The sequence below is a fragment of the Thalassophryne amazonica genome, chromosome 4, assembly GCF_902500255.1.
Source record: "Thalassophryne amazonica chromosome 4, fThaAma1.1, whole genome shotgun sequence".
Classification (NCBI taxonomy): domain Eukaryota; kingdom Metazoa; phylum Chordata; class Actinopteri; order Batrachoidiformes; family Batrachoididae; genus Thalassophryne; species Thalassophryne amazonica.
Window position 1 is genome coordinate 10,178,903 of NC_047106.1, and position 23,399 is coordinate 10,202,301.

Genomic DNA, 23,399 nt, shown 5'->3' on the forward strand with positions numbered 1-23,399 from the left:
TCCATCCTACCTCACAGGTGTGCCATACCAAGATGCTGATTAGACACCATGATTAGTGCACAGGTGTGCCTTAGACTGCCCACAATAAAAGGCCACTCTGAAAGGTGCAGTTTCGTCACACAGCACAATGCCACAGATGTCGCAAGATTTGAGGGAGCGTGCAATTGGCATGCTGACAGCAGGAATGTCAACCAGAGCTGTTGCTCGTGTATTGAATGTTCATGTCTCTACCATAAGCCGTCTCCAAAGGCGTTTCAGAGAATTTGGCAGTACATCCAACCAGCCTCACAACCGCAGACCACGTGTAACCACACCAGCCCAGGACCTCCACATCCAGCATGTTCACCTCCAAGATCGTCTGAGACCAGCCACTCGACAGCTGCTGAAACAATCGGTTTGCATAACCAAAGAATTTCTGCACAAACTGTCAGAAACCGTCTCAGGGAAGCTCATCTGCATGCTCGTCGCCCTCATCGGGGTCTCGACCTGACTCCAGTTCGTCATCGTAATCGACTTGAGTGGGCAAATGCTCACATTTGCTGGCGTTTGGCACGTTGGAGAGGTGTTCTCTTCACGGATGATGCAAAGGAGATGTGTTGCACTGCATGAGGCAAATGGTGGTCACACCAGATACTGACTGGTATCCCCCCCCAATAAAACAAAACTGCACCTTTCAGAATGGCCTTTTATTGTGGGCAGTCTAAGGCACACCTGTGCACTAATCATGGTGTCTAATCAGCATCTTGGTATGGCACACCTGTGAGGTGGGATGGATTATCTCAGCAAAGGAGAAGTGCTCACTATCACAGATTTAGACTGGTTTGTGAACAATATTTGAGGGAAATGGTGATATTGTGTATGTGGAAAAAGTTTTAGCTCTTTGAGTTCATCTCATACAAAATGGGAGCAAAACCAAAAGTGTTGCGTTTATATTTTTGTTGAGTATATGTGGCGATAACTGTGCCTTCTACTGTCAACCTACCTTTTACAGCTTTCCATAAATGTTTAAAGGACAGTTGTTAGTGGTAACACTCAATATCACCACACACTTGTCAGTCTTGCACTAGAAAAGGAATTTAAGAAGTTCAAGAGAGTACAGTGTTTCATTTCTATTTAGACACAGCAGCTGTTCAGTTAAACTGAAACATATCCTGTTGGACTAGATGGACTTAATTGCTCTCAGTGTACATAAGTAACAATATCATCAGCATACTGTATATTTGACATCTGGGAGAAAATCCACATTCAGACTTTGCAGTGGCCCCAAACCTGTCCTTTGAGGTGTACCAACATTAAAATCTAGACATGCTGATATCCCACTTGCAATACTTTTCCCAATAAAATGTTATAAATTTTAAAAGTGTAATTAACTCTCTTAGAATGTTAAATTTCATCTTAAAGACTTTATAACTTTCTGCCTTCTACAGAATCCTAAGATAGGCACCGGCATTTGTGATGAAATAAAGGTTTGACAAGCTCCAATCAGAATGTAATAATTTAAAAGTTTATTAAGTTTTATACAGCTATGCATGACATTTTGTAGATGTATGGTTTTGATTAGAAATGTTCATGTTCCCTTGAGACATTGTTTTTCTTTTTTGTCTGTAATAAAATTTAAAACAAACCAACACCCATCTTTCAGCTTTGGAAAATACTTTGTCTGGCTGCACATTTTTGAAATAAAATCCCAACTCATTAATATTAATGTCCGTGTAATTGCTTGCGGTAAAGGCTGCTGTGTGTGGCGTCTCGCAAACTTTCAAGTCTTTAAAAAAGAGGAGCTTAACCACAGGGAATTTACTGTAAACAACCACATGTCAACAACATTAGAACATGCAGATTGCAGTATTTAATTTGCACCAGTGTCACGTGGCATCAACACAAGCTGTGAATCTGCCTTGTACAAACATTCAGAACTTTTATACAACAGATATGGCGCAACAGAAAAAGAAAAACTTGTTCAGGCACATTGCACATGTGTAAACATGACAGTTTGAGGGAATTTTTACAACAATACTGAAATAATTATTTGGTGTACATCTACCAGCAGTTTTAATCTGCTGCATCAAATTTGCATGAAAGATTGGCAAAAGAGAAAAAATAACTAAAGACAAAATAAAATGCCACCCCATATAAATTCTCCAACCCACTATAACTAAACTACTTGAAAAGTGCTCTCATTTTATTGGTAGAACTTCTTCTTCCAGCATTCACAGCTGAAGTGACTTAAATAGCCAATCAGTAATGACCAATCACAACCAAAGCAAAAAAAAAAAAAAACACAGAAGGTGTTTCTTGTGAACTCGTCAGTGCTGAAAGGCCCACAAGAAACATTTTTGGTTATGTTCACATTACCAGATGATGTGACTGGAATTTTTTTTTTTTTTTTCCAGATTGCTGATACACATTGGCTGAGATTTGGGAGGGAGGTGGTGCTGTCATGGTTGACACATTGGACTGTGACCATTCTTTTCCCGATCACAGCCAAGCTTCCAACTGGCACTTCAAACAGGGGTGCTGGGGAGGTGGAGAGACACGTGCCGTGGGCCCTCCTGGGGATAGACTTGGTGCTTTTGTTGGCTACCCTCTTCTTCTTCTTGGACCGTTTTGGTGGCAGAACTTGAGTTCTGTGAGAAGGGATCAGATGTGGGTTCCTTAAAACCATGAACTTCCCAGATGAAAACAAAATCCCACTTTCAGGTCCTTTCATCTGTTAATGTGAATGTAGTTTGATGCAGAAACCTTTTCTCACTCAAACTGCTGATGAGATGATTGGAAACACCTTCTGCTTTTCATCACCTGCCTGCTGATTGGTCAGTTTGTCTTTTTAAGTCAGAGCAGGTGATATGATCTGTATGGTTGGTTGGTTGCCTACCTGACATGATTTCCATTAGCGGTCAGGTTATTTTTATATTTTTTTATTACGAAGAGCAACAATGTTTTCCTTTCTAAGGCAAGAATGAAGGACACATTTGTGATCATTTGAAACTGAAGGGGGAAAAAATTATTTGTACAAAAATAAACTAGTCCAAAGAAGCACACATGACACTCCAACTCACAATTTGTTTTTTTTTTTGCAATTTCAAAAAACGTTTTGAGTTGCAAGAATTACTCACCACTTTTGTGAGTTTATTTATTTGAATAGTCAAAATTACAGAACAGACAGTTGTGAACGTTGGCGGATGTAGATATTTGGCTAATAATTTTGGTCAGATTTACAACAGGTTTTGAAACTTTATTTTATGACTAAATAAAGACCATTTTCCAAAGGTCTCACAACATAAAAAAAAACAAAACTAATCCAACTGTATAACGGCAAAAATGTTTACACACAGCTTGTTTTACTCGTCAACTCTGCATTGCATTTTACTCAACTCATCAATGGTGCAAATAAAATTGCACCTATTTTAATAAAATTAGTTTAAAACTGTTAAAAAAAACAGATGGTGGGAATAAGTATGAGTGAATATTACAGTGATTACTGCCCATGGATAACTGGAACACAATTTTAAACATGATTGCGTTAATCCTCTGGGCCGCCAGCAGGACCTTTCAGTCTGGTTCTTGCTTTGAGGAACAACTGGGAGCTGAACTTAATTTTGTCCTCTTTTGTCGTCCACACGGAAACGGAACTTTCCATATACATTCTTTGTCCTGATCAAAAAGTGTTCCATATCTACGTCCACATGAAACCACTGAAAGTGTGTGTAGTGTGTATGTGAGGCCTGTATGTGGTGCTGTAACACGCCCACAAAAAATAAAGATGTGGATCATGCACATATGAAGTGGAACACTGAGTCACACTGGAGTATAAGTCGACTAAACTAGAAGAGAAAGTTGACTGAGAATCGTGTTAATCTCAATACGCTGATGTAATGGACGTGTCTCCGGGGCAGTGTCCAAGACACCCATTAGAGGGATGCCATGTCTTACGACCGGGGTTAAGACTGAAATTAGAGAAGTGGGGTGTTTACACACACACACACACACACACACACACACACACACACACACACACACACACACACACACACACACACACACACACACACACACACACACACACACACACCATCCAGATTCAAAATCTGTGGTTTCAAAATCAAACTTGGAAAACAGGAATTGTAACACACTGAAAGTTCTGTTCAGTGTCTGTTAATGAACCTTAATGATACATCGTGATGCCGACTTACTAAATAAAAACTTGTCTTCTTATCAGGATCTTGTGTTTAAACATCCACATGGCCCATATCTTCACTATGGGTCCAAACGTGCCTACGTTGGCAGACATTCTTTCTCAAAACGCCAACCTGAGGCTGGTACGCCTCATTGCACCCATCATGGATTAAATGGACTGCATTTACATAGTGCTTTTCCCATCTGCATCAGAAGCTCAAAGCGCTTTAAAATGATGCTTCACATTCACCGATTCATACAAACACACACACACACCGATGTCAGCCTGCTGCCATGAAAGGCGCTCATGAAACACGGGAGCAACTTGAGGATTAAGGACCTTGCCCTTTAGTGATTTTCTGGTCTGGCTGGGTTTTGAACTGAGGATCCTCTGGTCTGAAGCCCAACGTTTAACCACTAGACCATCACCTCCCCGGATTCTCTCCAAAACCAGACTTTAACATTCAGGATTAGTTTCTAAATGCTGATATTTGCATTTTGTGCTTCCTGTATCAGGAACTTTCCCTCATTGAAACAGCAATCTGATTATAAAGTACTACCAATACAATATATATATATAAATCAGACTGAGCATTGATCCAAAGTTCTGGAGCAGCATTTGTTGTTAAAGACTTAAAATGTTGCTTTGTGTTAAACATTTGCATCACTACACTTTTTTTTTTATAACTTGCTTAGAATTCCCATATGTTGGCTCACTTTTAGACTTCCAGAGGTCCATATGTGGATTTGTGTGTTCCCCTGAGACTGGTCCACATGCATGTGAAAAGATGTCTCCTTGTGAACAGCAACTTTTTTTTTTTTGGTTTTGTCACTTTATTTAACCTGTACAATCCAACTGAAATGCAATATCACCCCTGCCAGGGAGTTTTGATCACTACGGGTTGCAAAATAATAAATACCGGGAGGTTGCCACAGGAGATCTGTGGTGGATGGAGAATGTGGAGGAGGGAGGGCCTGCCTTGAACCCGGAACATTTCTGCATTGGAAACAAGTGCGCTTAACCACTTGGCAGCCACCACTCCTACCCTGCAAAAAAGATTTACAAAAAAGCTCATAGATAAATACAAAATAAAGAAATACAAATAAATAAACCCTGTTTTATTTATTTATTTATTTTAAGTATTATTTGAAAGTAATGCTCATGAAAGCACATTTGGAAGAATGTGCAGACTGCATAAAGCAGTAATGCAATAGAACAGTGCAATGAAAACACTGCAAACCGGTTTACCTCGACTCCTCAGTCACATCAGTTGATCACTTCACCTCAGATTGAACTTCTGTGCCTGCTCACCCTGCTTGTTTAATGCTGTTCAGATCTGTGAGTTATGTGGTGCACTTCTCAAACTGGCAAATACCCAAAGGTCCTCAGAATTTCCCATGAAGGGATGAGGAACTGCAGAGGTTTTAAAAGTTGAACGGTTTTGGTGCCCAAGAAAGAACAAAACAAGTTCTATAACGTACATGAATCAGCTCTTCATGTTAGTCTGGTCCAAGGGGCAGAACGAGGCAAAAGGTAAAAGTGCGTGATGTGGTGTGATTCTGCTTCTCTTTTTATTATATTTATTGGTTGGTAAGGTGAGACCTTACTTGTGTGAAATGCCTTGAGGCAACTTTGCTGTGATATGGCACGATAGAAATGAAATGAAATGATATAAAGTCCCTCCTGATGAAGTCTGAGAAACAAAATAGAATTTTTTTTTCTTCATTTTATTGAAATAAAACTGTGGTGGACCACAGGAACTGCTTCGTGCACATCAGAATTGCTATGATATTTATTGTCCAGTGGAGCACATTTGTTTAATGGATGTTCATTTCATTCATGGTTCATGTGTTACTTTGTGTGTAAAGTCAATCATGTTGTTGCTTTGGCTTTCAGTAATGCAGGTTTCATCCTCTTTCTTAATTCCTCTTCAGTATTTTTATTGTAGCTTCAGTGGCTATTCCAGTAGACTTTATTTCTTTATGAATTTTAATATTTTCAGGATTAATTTTCTTTCACTTTGAGTATCTTCAGTGTTTCTTTTTTATGGTGAAATGTTTTTTTTTTCTCTCTCTCTCTCTCTCTCTCTCTCGTATAAATGATGCTAATTCAACTCTGAAACTTGATGCATGAGTTAGAATTGTGGTTAGAAAAAGTCCCAGGGGATTGTTGGTTGTCATCTGGCTGTTATAAAACCCATCAGTCAGCCCGCCAATTTAGAATTTTCTTTTCTTTATGTTTTTTGTTGTTTTTATTGTTGTTTTACAGTAACATTATCCAGAAAATAAGCATGCACTGGGAGAAATGTAAGTACTATTTTTGTTTTTTTTTGTTTTTTATATTAAAACTGTTTCATTATCGAGGAACAGAGAAGTTGTAGAAGCTGGGTTCAGTTATACCAAGGAAAGAATAAGGAACGGCATCATTGTTGGACAATATTAATCAATTGTTTGAATACTGTGGCTACACATTGTTAGTCTTTGTATGTTACATCTAATCGGTCGTGATTCAACACAATTCCTCTGACTGTTTTTGAGTTTGGCTGCTCCAATCAATAATTCCTTCATTGTGTTCACCTGCTGTATTAATCGCTGTATCATTAATTTTGGATAGAATTTGTGCTTCAGGTGAGCAAATATAACTAAAAAAAAGGGGGGGTGGAGGGGGTAACAAACGGTGCACTGGTCAAGTTGTTTAAATTGGTTAACTGTACCCAAACCAAAAATCCGTGACCTTTGGAAACACTAGCCAGCTGCAGAAATTAGTGTCATCAGAGGATCATATTCAGTTTAAATCAGTGCAAACTCCATCACTGAGAGCTGGACAATACTTTGCCTGTTGTGTACTTCATGGACATTTATTTAAAGAAGTTGTAAAATTATAACACAATTTTGCCCATTTTAAAGGTGTTTTGATCACTGTATTTTCTGGAGTATAAGTCGCACTTATTAAACTCATTGATGTTGTTCACAAATTTGTAATTTTTTTTTTTTTTTTTTTTTGGTGTATGTTGTAACACCAAAAAAAAAAAAAAAAAAACCTTTATATTCCAGAAATACAGGAACTATAACATTTCATACATGCAAACCTCAGCCTCAAACTTGCAGCTTTTAAAGACAAACACACAAACTGTTTTAAAATATTCATGTTTTCATCAGCTTGTGGTGTTTTGGTGGACATGATTCTGGTTCTCAAGACCAGGCACCTAAGTGGCTCTACTCTACTCTTTTCTACTCTTCTATTTTACGCTTCCTTTTTAGATATTTAAATATACCTTAGTATACTAACATAGTTCCACCTTAGAATTGGAATATAATATATAAGATATACCTTACTGAATTTTCATGAAACCATTCATTCACTCCAAGTCTTTGTAAGGTTCTGATGCACAGCGATGCAGCCGACGAAGCAGCGTGTGCTCCAGCTTCCAAAATACCTACAAATGTCATGTTTTTAAAAGAACTTTGACACAAGTTGTCAATGTCTGCTTGGTCTTGAGTTATAAACACAGATACAGTTCATCATCATATGTAACTTGCGGCTGGACGCCAGGGTTGAGACCAGAACACAGACTGACAGAAGCCCAGAGAGGCGGAACAGAAATGCAAATTCAATATTTAGTGGAGCAGATAATATCACTTTTACAGCAAAATTGTGCATTTGGTGGTACAAGCACCAAATTTGGCAAGATGATTCCCAAGTTATGACTTACCCAATATGGTGAATTGCCCTCTTGAAAATCCAAGATGGTGGCCATTTTCCAAGATGCCCACCAACATGACTGACCAAAAATAACTCATTTGCCCGTCAGAGGGCCCAGAGCCTGTTGTTTTTTTTTTTTTTTAAAGAAAGTTGGTTAAATACCCACCTGAAATTAAATACAATTACTCGGAGTACATTCAGTGAATGAGAAAATGGCAAAAATGGCACAGTTACGGGAGTAATTTGTGATACATTTTTTTTATTTGTAATGAAATTAGACACTTCATTGAAACTGGCATTCCAATGCACATGATTCTGGCCATGCTCGTGTATCGCCCCTGCTCTTGAGGCAGAATTTTATGTGGAGAACCCTGGTCCCTCTGATGGGAGAACAGGGCACGTTTTGCACAGAAATGTTCCTTCTTGATTGACTTGTGTAATATTCATGGCAAATTGTTGTTCATCACAATGGATCGTTTGACAGCATCAGTTAAATTGGGTTTAATTTCAAGATGGCTGCCAAATTGACCCCTCCCCCCCCCCATTTTTTTCCTTCACAGAAATATCCATTACTAATTTGAATTGTATGAGCTTGGTGTCAAATTGTAGGTTTAACACCGTTGGTTGCAGACATTGGCATCTGATCATGTTGACTACAGATATTAAAAATAGCACAACATATTCAACACTAAATGCCTTTTTAATAGGGTAACAGGCAGTAGTTTCAAGAGATGAACATTTTCAAAATGTGTTGGATGGAAACCATTGGATGGAGACTGACACGGCCCTAGTCGGCCTGCTACAGAAATCTGACTCTTCTGGTGAAGCGTCCTGTCTCGGCCACACTAAGGCTCTTGAATCTTGGTGTCTTGACAGCCAGCTACAAATCAATGTGTCTAAAACAAAGGAGCTTGTTGTTTACACAAAGCAAGAACCGGCAGTCCAGCCATTTTCACTTGATGGCCAACTTGTTGAAACTGTGGAAACCTTGAAATATCTCGGTACAGTCCTTGTTAGTCATTAAGGCTTCTCTGAAAAGATAGATTTTATCTTTAAGAAATGCTCACAGAGACTCAGTCTTCTTAGAAGATGAAGCTGTCTTGGTAGAGCTTGTGTATTCTGCACATATTGACAGTGTTTTAACATTTCATTTCTGTGTTTGGTCATTTAAGTTGCAAGTGTGAGGACAAACTGAAGAGAATTGTAAAAATGGCTGGGAAAATTGTGGGAAGCTCATCTCATCCTCTGTCCTGTCAGTTTGAGCTCCTGAAGTCTGGGAGGCGCTACAGAGGTCCTCTGGCCAAACACTCTTTAAAAAAAAACTTTTATACCAAAAGCCGTCACCATCATGAACTCCACAAAGTGACCAACCCACAGACAAAACCTGAACTGTTTTACAACTACTTCTAAGTTTTTATTAATTTTACTAGATCTTATTTTACTCCTTTTATTCCTATGTATTTTACTAGATCTTACCTTTGTTCTATTGTGTCTATTTTATGTTTTATGTATGATTATGTTTGTGTTGTCTTTCTTGTGCTGGTGAGCCAAAGACAATTTTCCACCTCAGTGGACAATAAAGAATTATTCTATTCTATTCTATTAACACTAAATGTAATAAAGTTCACTTAAATTAGGCACATAAGCAAAATAACACACACACACACACACACACACACACACACACACACACACACACACACACACACACACACACCACACACACACACACACACACACACACACACACACACACACACACACACACACACACACACATATATATATATATATAGTGCCTGCCAGTTGCATTGAAACTGGATATTTCAATGAGTAGATGTGCATATATAACTTGAACAGATTTGAATCCAGTATCCTCAACAACTCCAAAAAATATCTGCACCAGATATAGCAGAGGTGTATTTTTGTGCTGAGACTGTCCCTGATAGATTTTCTTAGAATTTGGTTGCTATGGTAACCTATGAAGAGTTTGGATGCAAAACCCAGTAAGTCCTTTTTTTTTTTTTCAAATGGAGAAAAATGCAGTTGAAAATTGAGATTTAAAGGAAACCCTATGTGGAAATGCACAGACTTTAATCAATAACATGAAAACAGTTTGTTCAAATTCTTTCATATTTTGCACAGTGATGGTCCCCTTGACAGCCAAGTATACGTTGGCGTTAACCAAAAATTTATGGTTTTGGAGATTCTGGGTTTTGCATCTGAACTCTTCCTATCCAACATTATCCCAGCATATCATCGATAAACTGTCACACCAGTTTACTTAAACACTGTGGTGTTCAAGTAAACTGGTGCACCAGGGAAACAAAATTATTTTGACAGCAAAGTTGATTTTGGCTGTGGTGTTTTTGTGTCAATCTTAATATGCAAAGTTTTGTCAGATGTGCACAGTGAAACGCTGCACAGCTGGTCAGCTTCCTCTTTTTGTTATGTGCTTGAAACTGAGTGTGAAAGGTTCCACACACTCACATTCATGTCAGAACTCTCTCCTGTGACATTTATCATCTTGTTTTTGCTTTAAGAAATGTGATGATTCTGAGCTTGTGACATCACAAGCAAAACAGGAAGACAGAGGACAGGAAGGAGAGCATCACTAGTATCCAGTAAACCAGTAGTGATCAGTATGTCTGGTATTTTTGTTTTTTTTTGTGTGTGTGTGTGTTTGTTTTTTTATTTTCACTTTTCATGCTCTGTGTGCTTCTTACCCTGTGTGCTACTATACAATGCTGCTAGAATCTCAATTTCCCTTACGGAGCCTTCCCAAGGGATTAATCTAATCTAATCACAATCATGTGATCATCTGAATGTGATGTCTTCATCCATCCCCTGACAGTTTAATATGAAGGAAGCCCTTTCTAACCTGAGGGTTTGGTAAGGTTACGACTTACTCATGTCAAGCACCTTGAGGCAGTTTTGTTGTGATTTGGCGGCATATAAATTAAATTAATTCAGTTAAACCCTGTCTTCTCGTGCCGTAGCTCGACGCAAGGACGCAATTGTGTTCTGTTCTGATTCATCAACAGCTTCAGCTGTGTCAGTTGAAGTTGCTGAGGAACCCATTTGTTCTGGTCAGTTAGCAGTATAATGCAGCTCAGCTATCCAAAAAAAAAAAAAAAAAAAGACAAAAAAGCTGCACAGTGTTATTAAGCTTCCCAATTTTATCCATGTGACATAGTACACGGAGCTGGAAGCTTGGTGTGACTTACCTGCTGTGGAATGTTAAGTGAACTAGATTCTTATAGTGCTTTTCCATCTAAATCAGAAGCTCAAATGCCTTTACAATGATGCCTCACATTCACACCCACACCAATGCCAGCGTTCCAACTGCGATGAACTACTGAATGCACCTTTTATGTTTTCAACATTTTTTTAAAATCATTTAACCACATACAGCAACACATCCAGGTACAGGTGCTAACAAAATAAATTTACAAATTTACATAAATTTACCATTTATTATGATTTATTTAATTAATTTAAAGCCTGATTTATGCTTCTGCAGCTCTGTAACTCCGTGTCATGCAATGACGTGCGTGACAGTTTTAAAGTTCTTCGTCTCTGGATTATGTTTTTTTCTGGACTAATTTGACCCTCAACAAGCTTTTCTTTCTACTGTCATCACCTCCAGTTCAAAGGTCAGCTGTATATTTTCCTCTTTTACCGACTTTTAGCTGTAAATGTGAGGACTTTTCTGATTTATCAGTGTGCGCACTGCAAAAACTATTAATATATGATGGCAGACGAAGGATTAAAAGCCTTTTGTGTCTGATTTAACAGGTAGATGTCAGGCTGTGGGTCAGAGTCTGAACACAGTTTGAAAAAACTAAAGGGTTGGACTTTTAATCACAGAAATGACTCCGGTCCCACTTTCCAGAAATCGGTGAGTGTGCACATCCAGACTGCTCGGGGATTTTAATGGAAATACATTGCAATCAGACGGGACATTTTATCCCATGTGAGCAAAAAAAAAAAAATCATTGTACAAAATCTGTTATATACAGTGTTTATTAAATGGAAAACAATACAAAAACACTGGGACGTTTTTTGTCCCGTTACTGTGAATATCTGGTTTATACAATGACGGTTTAGGTGAGTTTTACTGTACGTGAGACTGAATAATGAATTTACCTCTCAAAGTTTTAATGATGAAGTTGCTTCCATCCCATACAGCTGACTTTATTTTCCCAAATTGTGTTTGGATCTGATGGGAATCTGTACATCTTGAAGCCCTTGTTGTGTCTATTTGTGCCTCCAAACGCTCAACAAGCCGGCATTTTCAGCAAATAAATAAATCAAATAGCTGGATTTACATGCAGACACATTAACAGCGAATGCTATTTTGAACCCAAGATGGCACCATGAGTCATGTGACTGTTTTATTTTTTTACTCTCATGTCGCCGCTCTCTCAGTTTAAGGCACCCTAGTTACCAGGCTCCAGCTGCATCATGGGATAGCATTGTATAGTGTATTCCGTTTACACACTATAGAGTTAGTAGATGATCTGAGTACTGTTTGACCACGTGCTCCCTGAGTATTTACACCCTACACATTGTACAAACTGTTTTTTATCGACCATATAGCATGCTTGTATTTGTTTTCAGATGTTGCACACCCCTATTTTACACAAAGTGCAAAACACGCCAACCTCAAGATTTGCTATGTTGGTTTTATGCAACCAGCCAATGGTCAACAGACAGTTTATTATTCTTTATTAGGTCAAGAATAACAAATATTTGATTTTTGCAGTGATTTTTCCTCGGTGGATCCTGGAACTACTTTTTATTAGACGTGGGTGATACCGGGAATTTTGATATTGATCCGATACCAAGTAAATACAGGCCCAGTATCGCCGATATTAATACCGATACTTTTTTCATATTTAAGTTTCATAGATCCAAAGGATCCAAAAGACCTAGGATAGAATTTCTCCAAACATTGTACGTGACAACAAAATACTTTATTATCACAATCAACATTTTTGTTTAAAAAATATCACTCAACACAACTTAAAACAAAATCTCCTGAGGTAGAGGGCTGACAAACCACAATACAAGGGTGCGCTGCTCTGTGTTGTGTGACACAGTGCAGCGCTGCTCTTACAGACAGAGAGTAGACTTTGATGAATCTGCGTGTGCAGCAGTCAGTGTGCGAGAGAAAAAAGCTTGAGTATCGATCTTTTTACACAAGCATCGTTCAATATCAATACCAGCATTGGTATCGATATTATCGTTATTAGGATCGATCCGCCCACCTCTACTTTTTATCAAACAGTTTTACTTAGGAGACTTGGATAAGTATCACTTACATTCTGAGGGAACACTGGCTAAGACATTTTGTCCATGTGGTGTGATCCTCTGGGCATGGTCCAACATGCAGTGTTGAGGACCTCAGCAAGTGGAGAAGGGTGAGGACTGTGCTGTAAACTGAGCTGGTTATCGGTGCTGTGGTTATAAATGGGTAATAAAAACCACACCTCTGTTTGCAGCACTCTGTTCAGGCTCCTTCATGTCTTGACAGTCTTGAGTGACAAATGCTCACTTCCCGCTCTTGGGTCTTAACAATGAACACTTCCAAGATGAGAAACCAGACCTAATGTACACCAGAGGATGTGATTACACCTTTATTTTTATTTTTTTCTTTGGTTGGATTTGAGATTGTAAATCTCTCCTTGAGGGCTGCAGGATTAACACTTCAGCTACTGTCAAAACACCTCCACCACCAAACCACATGAGAGTGAACACTGTCGGGGTTCCAAACCCCAAATCAGACTGGGATTGGCAATCTTACTTGAATGGGATTTGGGGCAAATCTGACTTGAACCATATTAGTGATTTCTGAATGTGAACAGCACAAACTGGATTTGAAGTAGATTGTCTTCTATCTGACTCGGGCTGAGCCAGATTGCAGATATGGCTAGACTCCAGCGAGCTCAGGGATCATTATTTCAAACTGGATTGTGTTCATGCACCCACAGTGCCCTCTCCATGGCAGTGGCATTCACTGCGACTGCAATGGCAAAGACGGCAAAAAACCTTCTTTGTCTGTGGTGCCTCTTCACCAAGAAAGTTCACCGGGTGTGTTACATTCCATGTGTCACACTCATGCACCACACACATCTCTTTCGGCTCGAGCCAGATTAAGTTTTGACGTGTGTGTAGGATGAGCCGGATTTGAAAAACGAGTCTGAATACTATCTGGCTAGAAAGTCAATCAAGCCAGATTGCCAACCCCAGCCTAAAGTGTTACTGTGGAGACCATATGTCTTACTGAGGATCGAGGGGAAGGTTGACTTCAAGGCAGCACCCCAATATATATACATATATATATATATATATATATATATATATATATATATATATATATATATATATAAACACCAAACTAGACCAAATTCTGTTAGCTCACCCAACCTGATCTCAAACCACTTAAAAAAAGGCTTCACAAAAACTGATTTAATTGTTCATATGTGATAGGTCACATTTTCCTGATGGTATCATGGAATTTGGGAGTGACATGATGGGGGGTAGTGGTTAGAGGGAGGGTTAAAAAGTAGTGAAAATGTGGCACATGTTGTGATGTTATCACAGAAAAACAGTGAGTCACTGGGCTGACACACCCAGTGCTGTTTACTGAACCTGAACTTGGTTTAACCTTGTGGTAACATGATGGACCGAACCATTTTTCACATTTTAGGGAGGGTAAAATTGATTTTGGTCGCGAATGTTGGTGTTTTTAGGCTTGGGGACAACTGACCCAGATCCTCCCCCAATACACACACACACACACACACACACACACACACACACACACACACACACACACACACACACACACACACACACACACACACACACACACACACACACACACACACACACACACACACACACACAGTGAGTCTACCATGCAGGACTGTGCTCACAATCGATTCCATAAGTTTATATACATTTTGGGTCAAAACGTTTTGAAGTCATTTTCCTGCTCTGCACACTTGATCAAAGTATTTTTAAAATATTTGCATGATGCACTGAATTCAGTTTTTATGCACGCTTTAATTTTAGATACAGTTGATCAGCCAGAGCTTGAACTTATGAGAGAGTCACGGAAGCTGAGCCGAAACCAGCGATGACCATCTGTCAGCAGGAACTCATCTCTGTACCAGCAAGCTTTTTCTAATTTCAAACATTTGCATATTAGTGCTCTCTTAGGGTGAGATCGAAAAGAACTTGTGTCCAACCGCACCAGCTGTCATCAGTACTACTACTGGAAGAAGATACAAACAAATACTGTATTGATATGGAAATGAACTAATGTAATTCAAGCGCTAATTATTTTATTTTTAGACTTCCTTGAATAAATTCCTTCTACAGTCCCTGATGTTCATTTGTGCCAGTCTTTATCTCTTGATTCCTTTGCGTAAAGTAGATGAATAGGACACCAGTCCTTCACAGGTTACTTTCCCAGCCATGGGCTGATGGACTGGGACAGTACACATGACATGCTCTGTCAGAGAACTCACACAGGTAGCATGAATGGGAATTGAACCCAGGTCTAGATGTTAGTAACCCAGCTTCTAGCTACCTGCTGAATAAACTGACAAAGAATCATCAACACATTACCAGTGCCTTTGTTTTCATTTTGTGCTCCAGGCCATATCTACAGTAGGTGTTCGTAGAGCAGGTAGCTCAGTGGATAATGAGCTGGCCCAACAATATGGCCACCATTGACCTACCAAAAATTACTTTTTGCATAGAAATGACCCTAAAATTATCAATCTGTTTTACAGCATCAGTAAAATCCAAGATGGCATCTAATTGACTGCAATTTTTTTTTTTCCTCACAAAAATGTCATTGCTTATTTGATTTTATGTGATCTTGGTGTCAGAATGTATTCATTTTTTTATAATATATTATTATATGCCGTGGTGGGCACAGCTAACCAAAATGTTAGCTTCGATACCCGCTAATCAGCTAACTGAAAAGTTAGCTTTTATAACACTAAACCGATAAACCACCAAAACATTTTTTGGAAGCTACAGCTAACCGCTAACCAATAACTTTCAGTATTGTCTCCCGTACACACTCAGATAGTAATAAGCCGATTTTGAGTTTAAACACTGCTAACACTTCTGATAGAATCAAAGGCAATCACAAACCCAAACACAGCCAATGAGTCAGCACTTCTGTCTTTGTGTGCCCTGCCGACTGCTGTAGGGAAGCATCATTTACGTCTTGAAAAGGAAAGTAGGTTTGACTTATGGTTTTGATTTATAAATCAAATTAATCCGGATAGAATAACTGCATTAATGTCAACTCTTAAAATGTACAAAGTGAAAATATAACACATATCTGTTAATTTTAAAATAATGAGCTAATTCTGAAGCTTTGAACACACACAGATGCCAAAGGAGATTATGGGTAATTTGTGATTCAACAATCGTGTGATATAACCGGGTGCCAGTAGATGGCAGTGTTCTATGTATTTTGACCCCGGTTATATCACACAGTTGTCGACCTAAATCAGAACTTAACAAAGAGATTTTTCAGTTTTGCAAATACTTTACAAATTTTACAAACCCATTTATTTGTAAACACCAACACACACACGTTACATTAACTTGTGTTGGTTTTTACATAGAATGAATTAGTCAGTCAATCACTGCTATAAAATACATAGCAGACAGGAGCCAATAGGGTTTATAAATGTTTTGCACCGTTACTAACTGTGTAAAAAAAAACCTTAGCGGCAGGGCTTAATTTGAGCACGCTCCGGAACCTCGGACGCGTGCTCCGGAACCTCTGACGTTGGCTCCGCCAGCTATTTATACTGGATCCGTGATCCGCCACCTCTCTTGACTAACAAAATATTTTAAAAAAATCACCGCGATTGCTCTCACTGCCAATCACACCGCCGCCCTCTTGACTGCTGTGCGGAATTGTGCCAAATCTGGCAACAGGTCCAGAGGCTACGCTCGCTGTTTTGATCCGGATGTTGACCGTAGCCGCAGAGCTCCGTGGCCACCGAGAGAGGACTTGGATTCTTTGCGGGTTCCGCATCCATACCCCCGGAGGCAGTGATTGAAGGGAGAGCCGCGCATTGTGTTCTGCGTGTGTCTGTTTATAATCTTCTCGCACAGAAGAAAAAAGAGAGTGTTTACACAAGAGAGAAAAGTGAGAAAATGTTAATGCCCTTTTGAGAAAAGTGTGTAGTGAGGGATTTTACAGCCTTAAAACATCTATAATAAGTGTAAAAAATAACGCTACTTCGCGGATTTCATTTATTATGCTGTGTTCACACTGGGCACGATCAGACGCTACAAATTCACGGGGGTGGCGTGGCGACGGACGCACCTCCTTCGCCCAGTGTGTCGCTCTGCTTTTGCTGCGAAAATTCGCCCCGGTGCGTCATCAAATAGGAGGACCTTCCATTCCGTTCGCCGTCAAGTCATCATGACGGACCTTTCACACAGAGCGAGTTGTTGTGAAAACCTCCCAATACAGAGAGTATCATTATTTGCTGCAGGAGCTGCATCTGGATGACGGCCGCTTTCAGCGGTCCTTCCGCCTCTGCGGGACCCAGCTTGAGGACCAACTGTCCCGTTCATGCGCGCACATGTAAACAATAAAAAAAAAAGAAACTCTGCTGCTTGCTGCAGCTAGCTCCTCCCCCAAAAAATTCTGCCAAAATTGTGTTTAGAAACCAGTCACCATTTGTTTTATTATACATCTGTGTAGTTAATTAATAAAATATTCTCCACACAGACGATTTGCTCGCGCGTGCACGTAAACAAAAAAAGAAAAAAGCAAGAACGAAACTCCGCGGCTTGCTGTGAGGCTGCTCCTCGCTCTTTCCCAAAAAACTCTGTCATAATTGTCTTTAGAAACCAGTCACCATTTGCTTTATTATACATCTGTGTAGTTAATAAGTAAAATAATCTCCATGGATGATTCCCTCACGCGCGCACGTAAAAAAAAAAACTGAAACTCCGCTCCCGCTGCTGTGGTGCTGCTGCTCGCTCCAAAAACTCTGTTATGATTGTGAAATAAAGGACAAAAGAGACATAAGTCCTGCTCACAGGCTGCTACCAGAGACAGGACATGTTCACATCTTCAGTCAAACTCCAGACATCTCTATGTCACTACCTATTCAGTCCCTGATTGATCATCGCGATGAGACGAGACGAAAAAGTTCAGATTTTTCAACTTGGGGAGGAGGGCAACATGATGTGACGTGACGCAATATCGTGCCACAAACATGCAAAACGCTCAAAATTGCTTCACTCGCTTCATGCTGCACGGTTTGGCGCCAAAACGCGTCCTTACATAGGGATTACATGGCAACCTGTGGCTGCAGTCACTCGCGTCGCGCCCGGTGTGAACGCGGCATTTAGGCCTACAATACATGCCCAGTTTATTTTCGGTGTGGTGCACAGCGTTGTTCACAAGCCCCCCTCCTTCTTTCTTTTTTCTGCACCGGAGCCACCCATCCTCTGCGCTCCAGGACCTCCCACTTTACAAATTAAGCACTGCTTAGTGGTCTAAAAGTTATCAGAACTAAATTGATCAGAAGCTAATTGGTGATCTGTGAACCAAAAAGTTAGCTTTGATAATTAGTGGTTAGCGGATTAGCGGAACTGTGCCCACTCCTGATTATATGGCATGTGTGGCAAGTTTTGAAGGAGCGTGCAACTGGCATGCTGACTGCAAGAATGTCTGCCAGAGCTGTTGCCCATGAAGTGAATGTTCATGTCAGTGATAAGCCTACTGTTATTTCTGAATATTTGGCAGTACAGTAACCGGCGTGTCAACCACAGACCATGAGAAACTCTGCCATCTGTCAAAAAACATGTCAGGGAAGCTGATCTGAGTGTTCGTCCTACTCACCGGAATCTTGACCTGTCTGTAATTTATTGTAACCATCTTTATTCATCAACTTTCAATGGTGTGTAGGACTTTGAAGAAGTTTTCCCATCATGGATGAATCAGTTTACAACATACCGAGCAAATGCCCAACAATGTCCACAGCATTCGTTTTGGTGATCTCAGTGTTGTCAACAGAGTGACCGGGGTGGCATAATCTACAGACAGCAAACACAGGTGCAGTTTTATTGATTGTGATTTGAATGTCCAAAGATAATATGATGATATCCTGAGGCCCTTTGTTATGATGTTGAATATTAGTGCAGCAGATAGCTGAAGCAATCCTTCAAATGGTGACACAAGCACCAAATTTGGCACAAATGCACCTTTAGACATTTCTCTTTTGAAAAAAACCAACAGGACACTTGAAATTTCAATAGGCAGCCAGGTAGGGGGTCAACTGAAGAATTACACAGTGGTCAAAATTTAAAAGTAAATACATCATGATCATAAACATTCCAAAAAGGTATAGTTTTGACTGAATGTTATGGAGTAAAAACAGCAAAAATGGTAACAACAGTCAATTTCACCTTGTACAGGGGTCAAAAGTTAAAGTGGCTCCAATTTTGGCAAAAAAAAAAGTGATGCTAATTATTGGATGAGCTAATAGGATTAATAAATGGAATAGTTTTGACTGTGTTGAATGTTTGGTCTCCAAAATAAAAGGTCAAACAATGTCCATGTCCACTGGATTCTAGGACATGTGACATATGTTACCCTGTAACATGATAACTAAGCATGACACATCATCCAAACTATTTCTTTTTAAAACCCTATTAATTCAGTCAATACTTTGCACCACTTTTTTTTTTCCCAAAATTGGAGCAACATTAACTTTTGACCACTGTACAAACTGAAACTGAACTTTGTCACCATTCTTACAGTTTTTACCACATAACTCCATAACAGTCAGTGACAGATAGCCCAAACTATACCTTTTTGAAATCTTTATGGTCAGGCAAATAATGTGGTATAGTTTAAAATATGACTGAAACATCTCTGTAATTCTGAGACTTGTCTAATTCTTCAATTGACCCTGACCTGGCTGCCTATTGAAAATTCAAGTGGCCAATCATTTTTTTCTAAAGAGGAATATAAGGAGTATTTGTGCCGAATTCGATCCTTGTATCACCATTTGCAGGATTCCACTAAATATTCTCTTATCTGCTGCTCTACATGCACAGCTCCATGTTGAGGATCTGTACATCATTCCTAGAATCTGAAAACATCCCTTTTTTAATAACATAATTTTTTTTCTAACATTAATAATTGATAAGTATCTTTAAAATTCTTGAACTTTTTTTTTTTTTTTTTTGCAGGGTCTGCATACTAGCCAGACATTGACCGTACTGTAGTTCATTGTGTAATGAAATTCCTTTTTTCATGCTCAACTGCACATTATAGAGCAGGCTTTTACAGTGACAGTCCAAGTCAGACCTGTGCCATAATCATGCTGCTTAATCAGCATTGTTATGCCAAACCTGCCAGGTGGATGAAATATCTTTGCAAATGTATCCAAATGTAGAGTGCATACTATTGTAGATTTAAACAAACTGAAGAGCCTTTGGTGTGCAATGAAGAAATCTTAGATATTTAACATGAATCCATGAAAAATGGGAGTGGGGGGGGGGGGGGTGTTGCATTTGTTTTTGAGTGTACAGTGACAAGGTAGGCACACAGCCAAGACTGAGAACCATATATAGACCAAAGAATTTTGTTTCTCATGGTCTGAGACTCCTTCAGGTGCCTTTTGTCAAACTCCAGGTGGGCTGCCATGTGCCTTTTACTAAGGAGTGGCTTCCGTCTGGCCACTCTACCATATAGGCCTGATTGGTGAATTGCTGCAGAGATGGTTGTCCTTCTGGAAGGTTCTCTGAGAGATTGTCCATCAGGTGCTTGATCACCTCCCTGACTAAGGCCCTCCTCCTCCAATCGCACAGTTTAGGCCACCTCTAGGAAGACTCTTGGTGGGTCCAATTTTCTTCCATTTACAGATGAAGGAGGCAGCTGTGCTCATTGGGACCATCAAAGCAACAAAAATATTTTTGTACCCTTCCCCAGATTTGTGCCTGGAGACAATCCTGTCTCAGAGGTCTACAGACAATTCCTTTGACTTCATGCTTGGTTTGTGCTCTAACATGCACTGTCAACTGTGGGACCTTATATGTAGACAGGTGTGCGCCTTTCCAAATCATGTCCAATAAACTGAATTTACCCCAGGTGTACTCCAGTCAAGGATGATCAGTGGAAACAGGATGCACCTGAGCTTGATTTTGAGCTTCATGGCAAAGACTGTGAATACTTATGTACATGTGATTATAGTGTTTTTTGTTTATATATATATATATATATATATATATATATATATATATATATATATATATATATATATATATATATATAGTAGTGTTCAGAATAATAGTAGTGCCATGTGACTAAAAAGATTAATCCAGGTTTTGAGTATATTTCTTATTGTTACATGGGAAACAAGGTAGCAGTAGATTCAGTAGATTCTCACAAATCCAACAAGACCAAGCATTCATGATATGCACACTCTTAAGGCTATGAAATTGGGCTATTAGTAAAAAAAAGTAGAAAAGGGGGTGTTCACAATAATAGTAGCATCTGCTGTTGATGCTACAAACTCAAAACTATTATGTTCAAACTGCTTTTTTTTTTTAGCAATTTAGCAATAAATATATTTATATATAAATTTGCAAAAATCTAAAAAAAATTGCATGGTCATTATGGGGTGTTGTGTGTAGAATTTTGAGGGAAAATAATGAATTTCATCTATTTTGGCACAAGGCTGTAAACATAACAAAATGTTGAAAAACTGAAGTGCTGTGAATACTTTCTGGATGCACTGTATTAATGGTGAGTCTGTTAGACATCAAGTTTATTCCCAAACTGTCTGTTTTTACCTCAGTGACTCTGATATATAGAATGAGCAGAGAACTAGAACACTACCACCACAGGCACCAAAATTACTTCTACCAGTAGTTCCTGTTTTTCACTCAGACATTTGTGATGTCATAAAGCAAACATATCAAAGGACATTTTTTTCTTGCAGGGATGACAGAGATGAGTAAAATGGAACAAACAAAATGGAAGCATCAGACAAACCAAAGGAAATTTAATCTCAACATTTCCATGTTTTTGTTTCTGGTATCTCTAGCACCACCATCAGCACCGGCCAGGTCTCGGCCATACCAAGGTGTTCGAGTGAGAGATCCAGTCAAAGAATTGCTGAGAAGGAAGAGAAACCTGCAGTTCCACAGCACAAAGACAGCGCCCTCTACTGTGGTGAGGGCATTATTGGAAGTGATAATATTATGTAAAAGCATTTTTAAAGGATTTATGTATTTTGAAATTCTTCTGCTATAAATGGTTCATTTTAGACATTGCAGAATTCCAGGCATGTACTTTGCTCTTAGACACGCCCACTTGGTCGGTACGCACTCTGTATGACACAAACACAGTCTGTGCAAGAGACCGAAATGGAGATGGGCGTAGCCAAGAGCAGCTTGTTTCCATTTAAAGTGATATGCAGAAATCTGTTTCTTTAGAAAATTGGGCTTTTTTGCAGACACGTTTCTTTTTTAAACCAAAGAGCAGCCAGTTGTCTCCACATAACTGTGCAGCCAGTGTTTTTCCTGTGAGATAACCAGTTGTTCCGGAGCAATCATCATCAAACATGGAATAAGCATTATGCGTAGTGACCCCAAGAAGCCTATTGATTTTGGGGATCAAAAGGTCAAAGGTAAAGGTCACTGGAGTGTAATGACTCCTTTTAAACCTGCCTGATTGTTACCAAACTTGGCTTGTGTGTTGACTGCACGAACCTATGGATTGGTCAAAAGATCAATAACTGAACTTCGTAAAGGAGGATTATCTAGTGGTTAAGCATTGGGCTTAGGTCCTTAGGTCCTCAGTTCAAACCCCTTCCTGACTGGAAAAGTATGACTGTGTCTGTGTGAATGGGTGAATGTGAGGCATAATTGTAAAGCGCTTTGAGCATATGATGCAGATGGAAAAGCTCTATATAACTGTGGTCCATTTACCATTTGTCTTCTGTGAAAATGTGCTTGGCCAGAACGCCATGGTTTAGTGCAGACACTTGTTTAAAGGATTAAGGTAAAACATCAGTGAGGATTTTCAGTGTGTCACTCACTGTTGATCTGAACTTGACAGAAAAAGGTACAGAAGAAGTAGCATGATCCTTCTGTCAATAGGATGCATAACCCCGTCAAACTCATTTGTCATTTGTCAAACTCTGGTCGAAGTGGAAACTGCTGTTGGTGCTGTTACATTGTTGCAACTTGGATCAACAAATTTCACTTGAATCGGTCATGTGACTGGATGGCAGGTTTCATCACCATATTAGTTTCAGAGATGCTGATTGAAATGTCAAAACTCGTCCTTTATCTCTATATATTGGGTGTAGAAGCCTGTTTTCGCCACTTGGAGTCCGGGGGGCCACATAGTATCTGGTACGTTTTTAGATCATAAGTCATATTTATGAGATGCTTTCTCGTGTCATTTACTACAGGGTACTACAGGATTACATCTCTAATA

At 39.4% G+C, this 23,399-nt stretch overlaps 1 protein-coding gene and 1 long non-coding RNA gene across 3 annotated transcripts in view; one reads left to right on the forward strand and one right to left on the reverse strand.

Annotated features, from left to right (window-relative positions):
* Window positions 1-2,373: 2,373 nt before the first annotated feature.
* Window positions 2,374-5,231, reverse strand: LOC117509095. Its single transcript, XR_004560241.1, has 2 exons — window positions 5,097-5,231; window positions 2,374-2,627 (listed from the first exon to the last, which is right to left on the reverse strand). It is a non-coding gene; the product is annotated as an uncharacterized LOC117509095 (long non-coding RNA).
* A 348-nt stretch (window positions 5,232-5,579) lies between these two features.
* The window catches only part of LOC117509392 (POU domain class 2-associating factor 1), a 64,297-nt gene continuing 46,477 nt past the window's right edge, over window positions 5,580-23,399 (forward strand). Inside the window, exons 1-2 of one of the 2 annotated variants that reach the window (XM_034169061.1) lie at window positions 5,580-5,710; window positions 22,000-22,127. In XM_034169061.1, the coding sequence (XP_034024952.1) occupies window positions 5,659-5,710; window positions 22,000-22,127 (180 nt within the window). In that variant the 5' untranslated portion in view covers window positions 5,580-5,658. Of the gene's footprint in view, window positions 5,711-6,388; window positions 6,484-21,999; window positions 22,128-23,399 lie in introns of those variants that run through there. The other variant, XM_034169062.1, reaches the window with a different exon arrangement.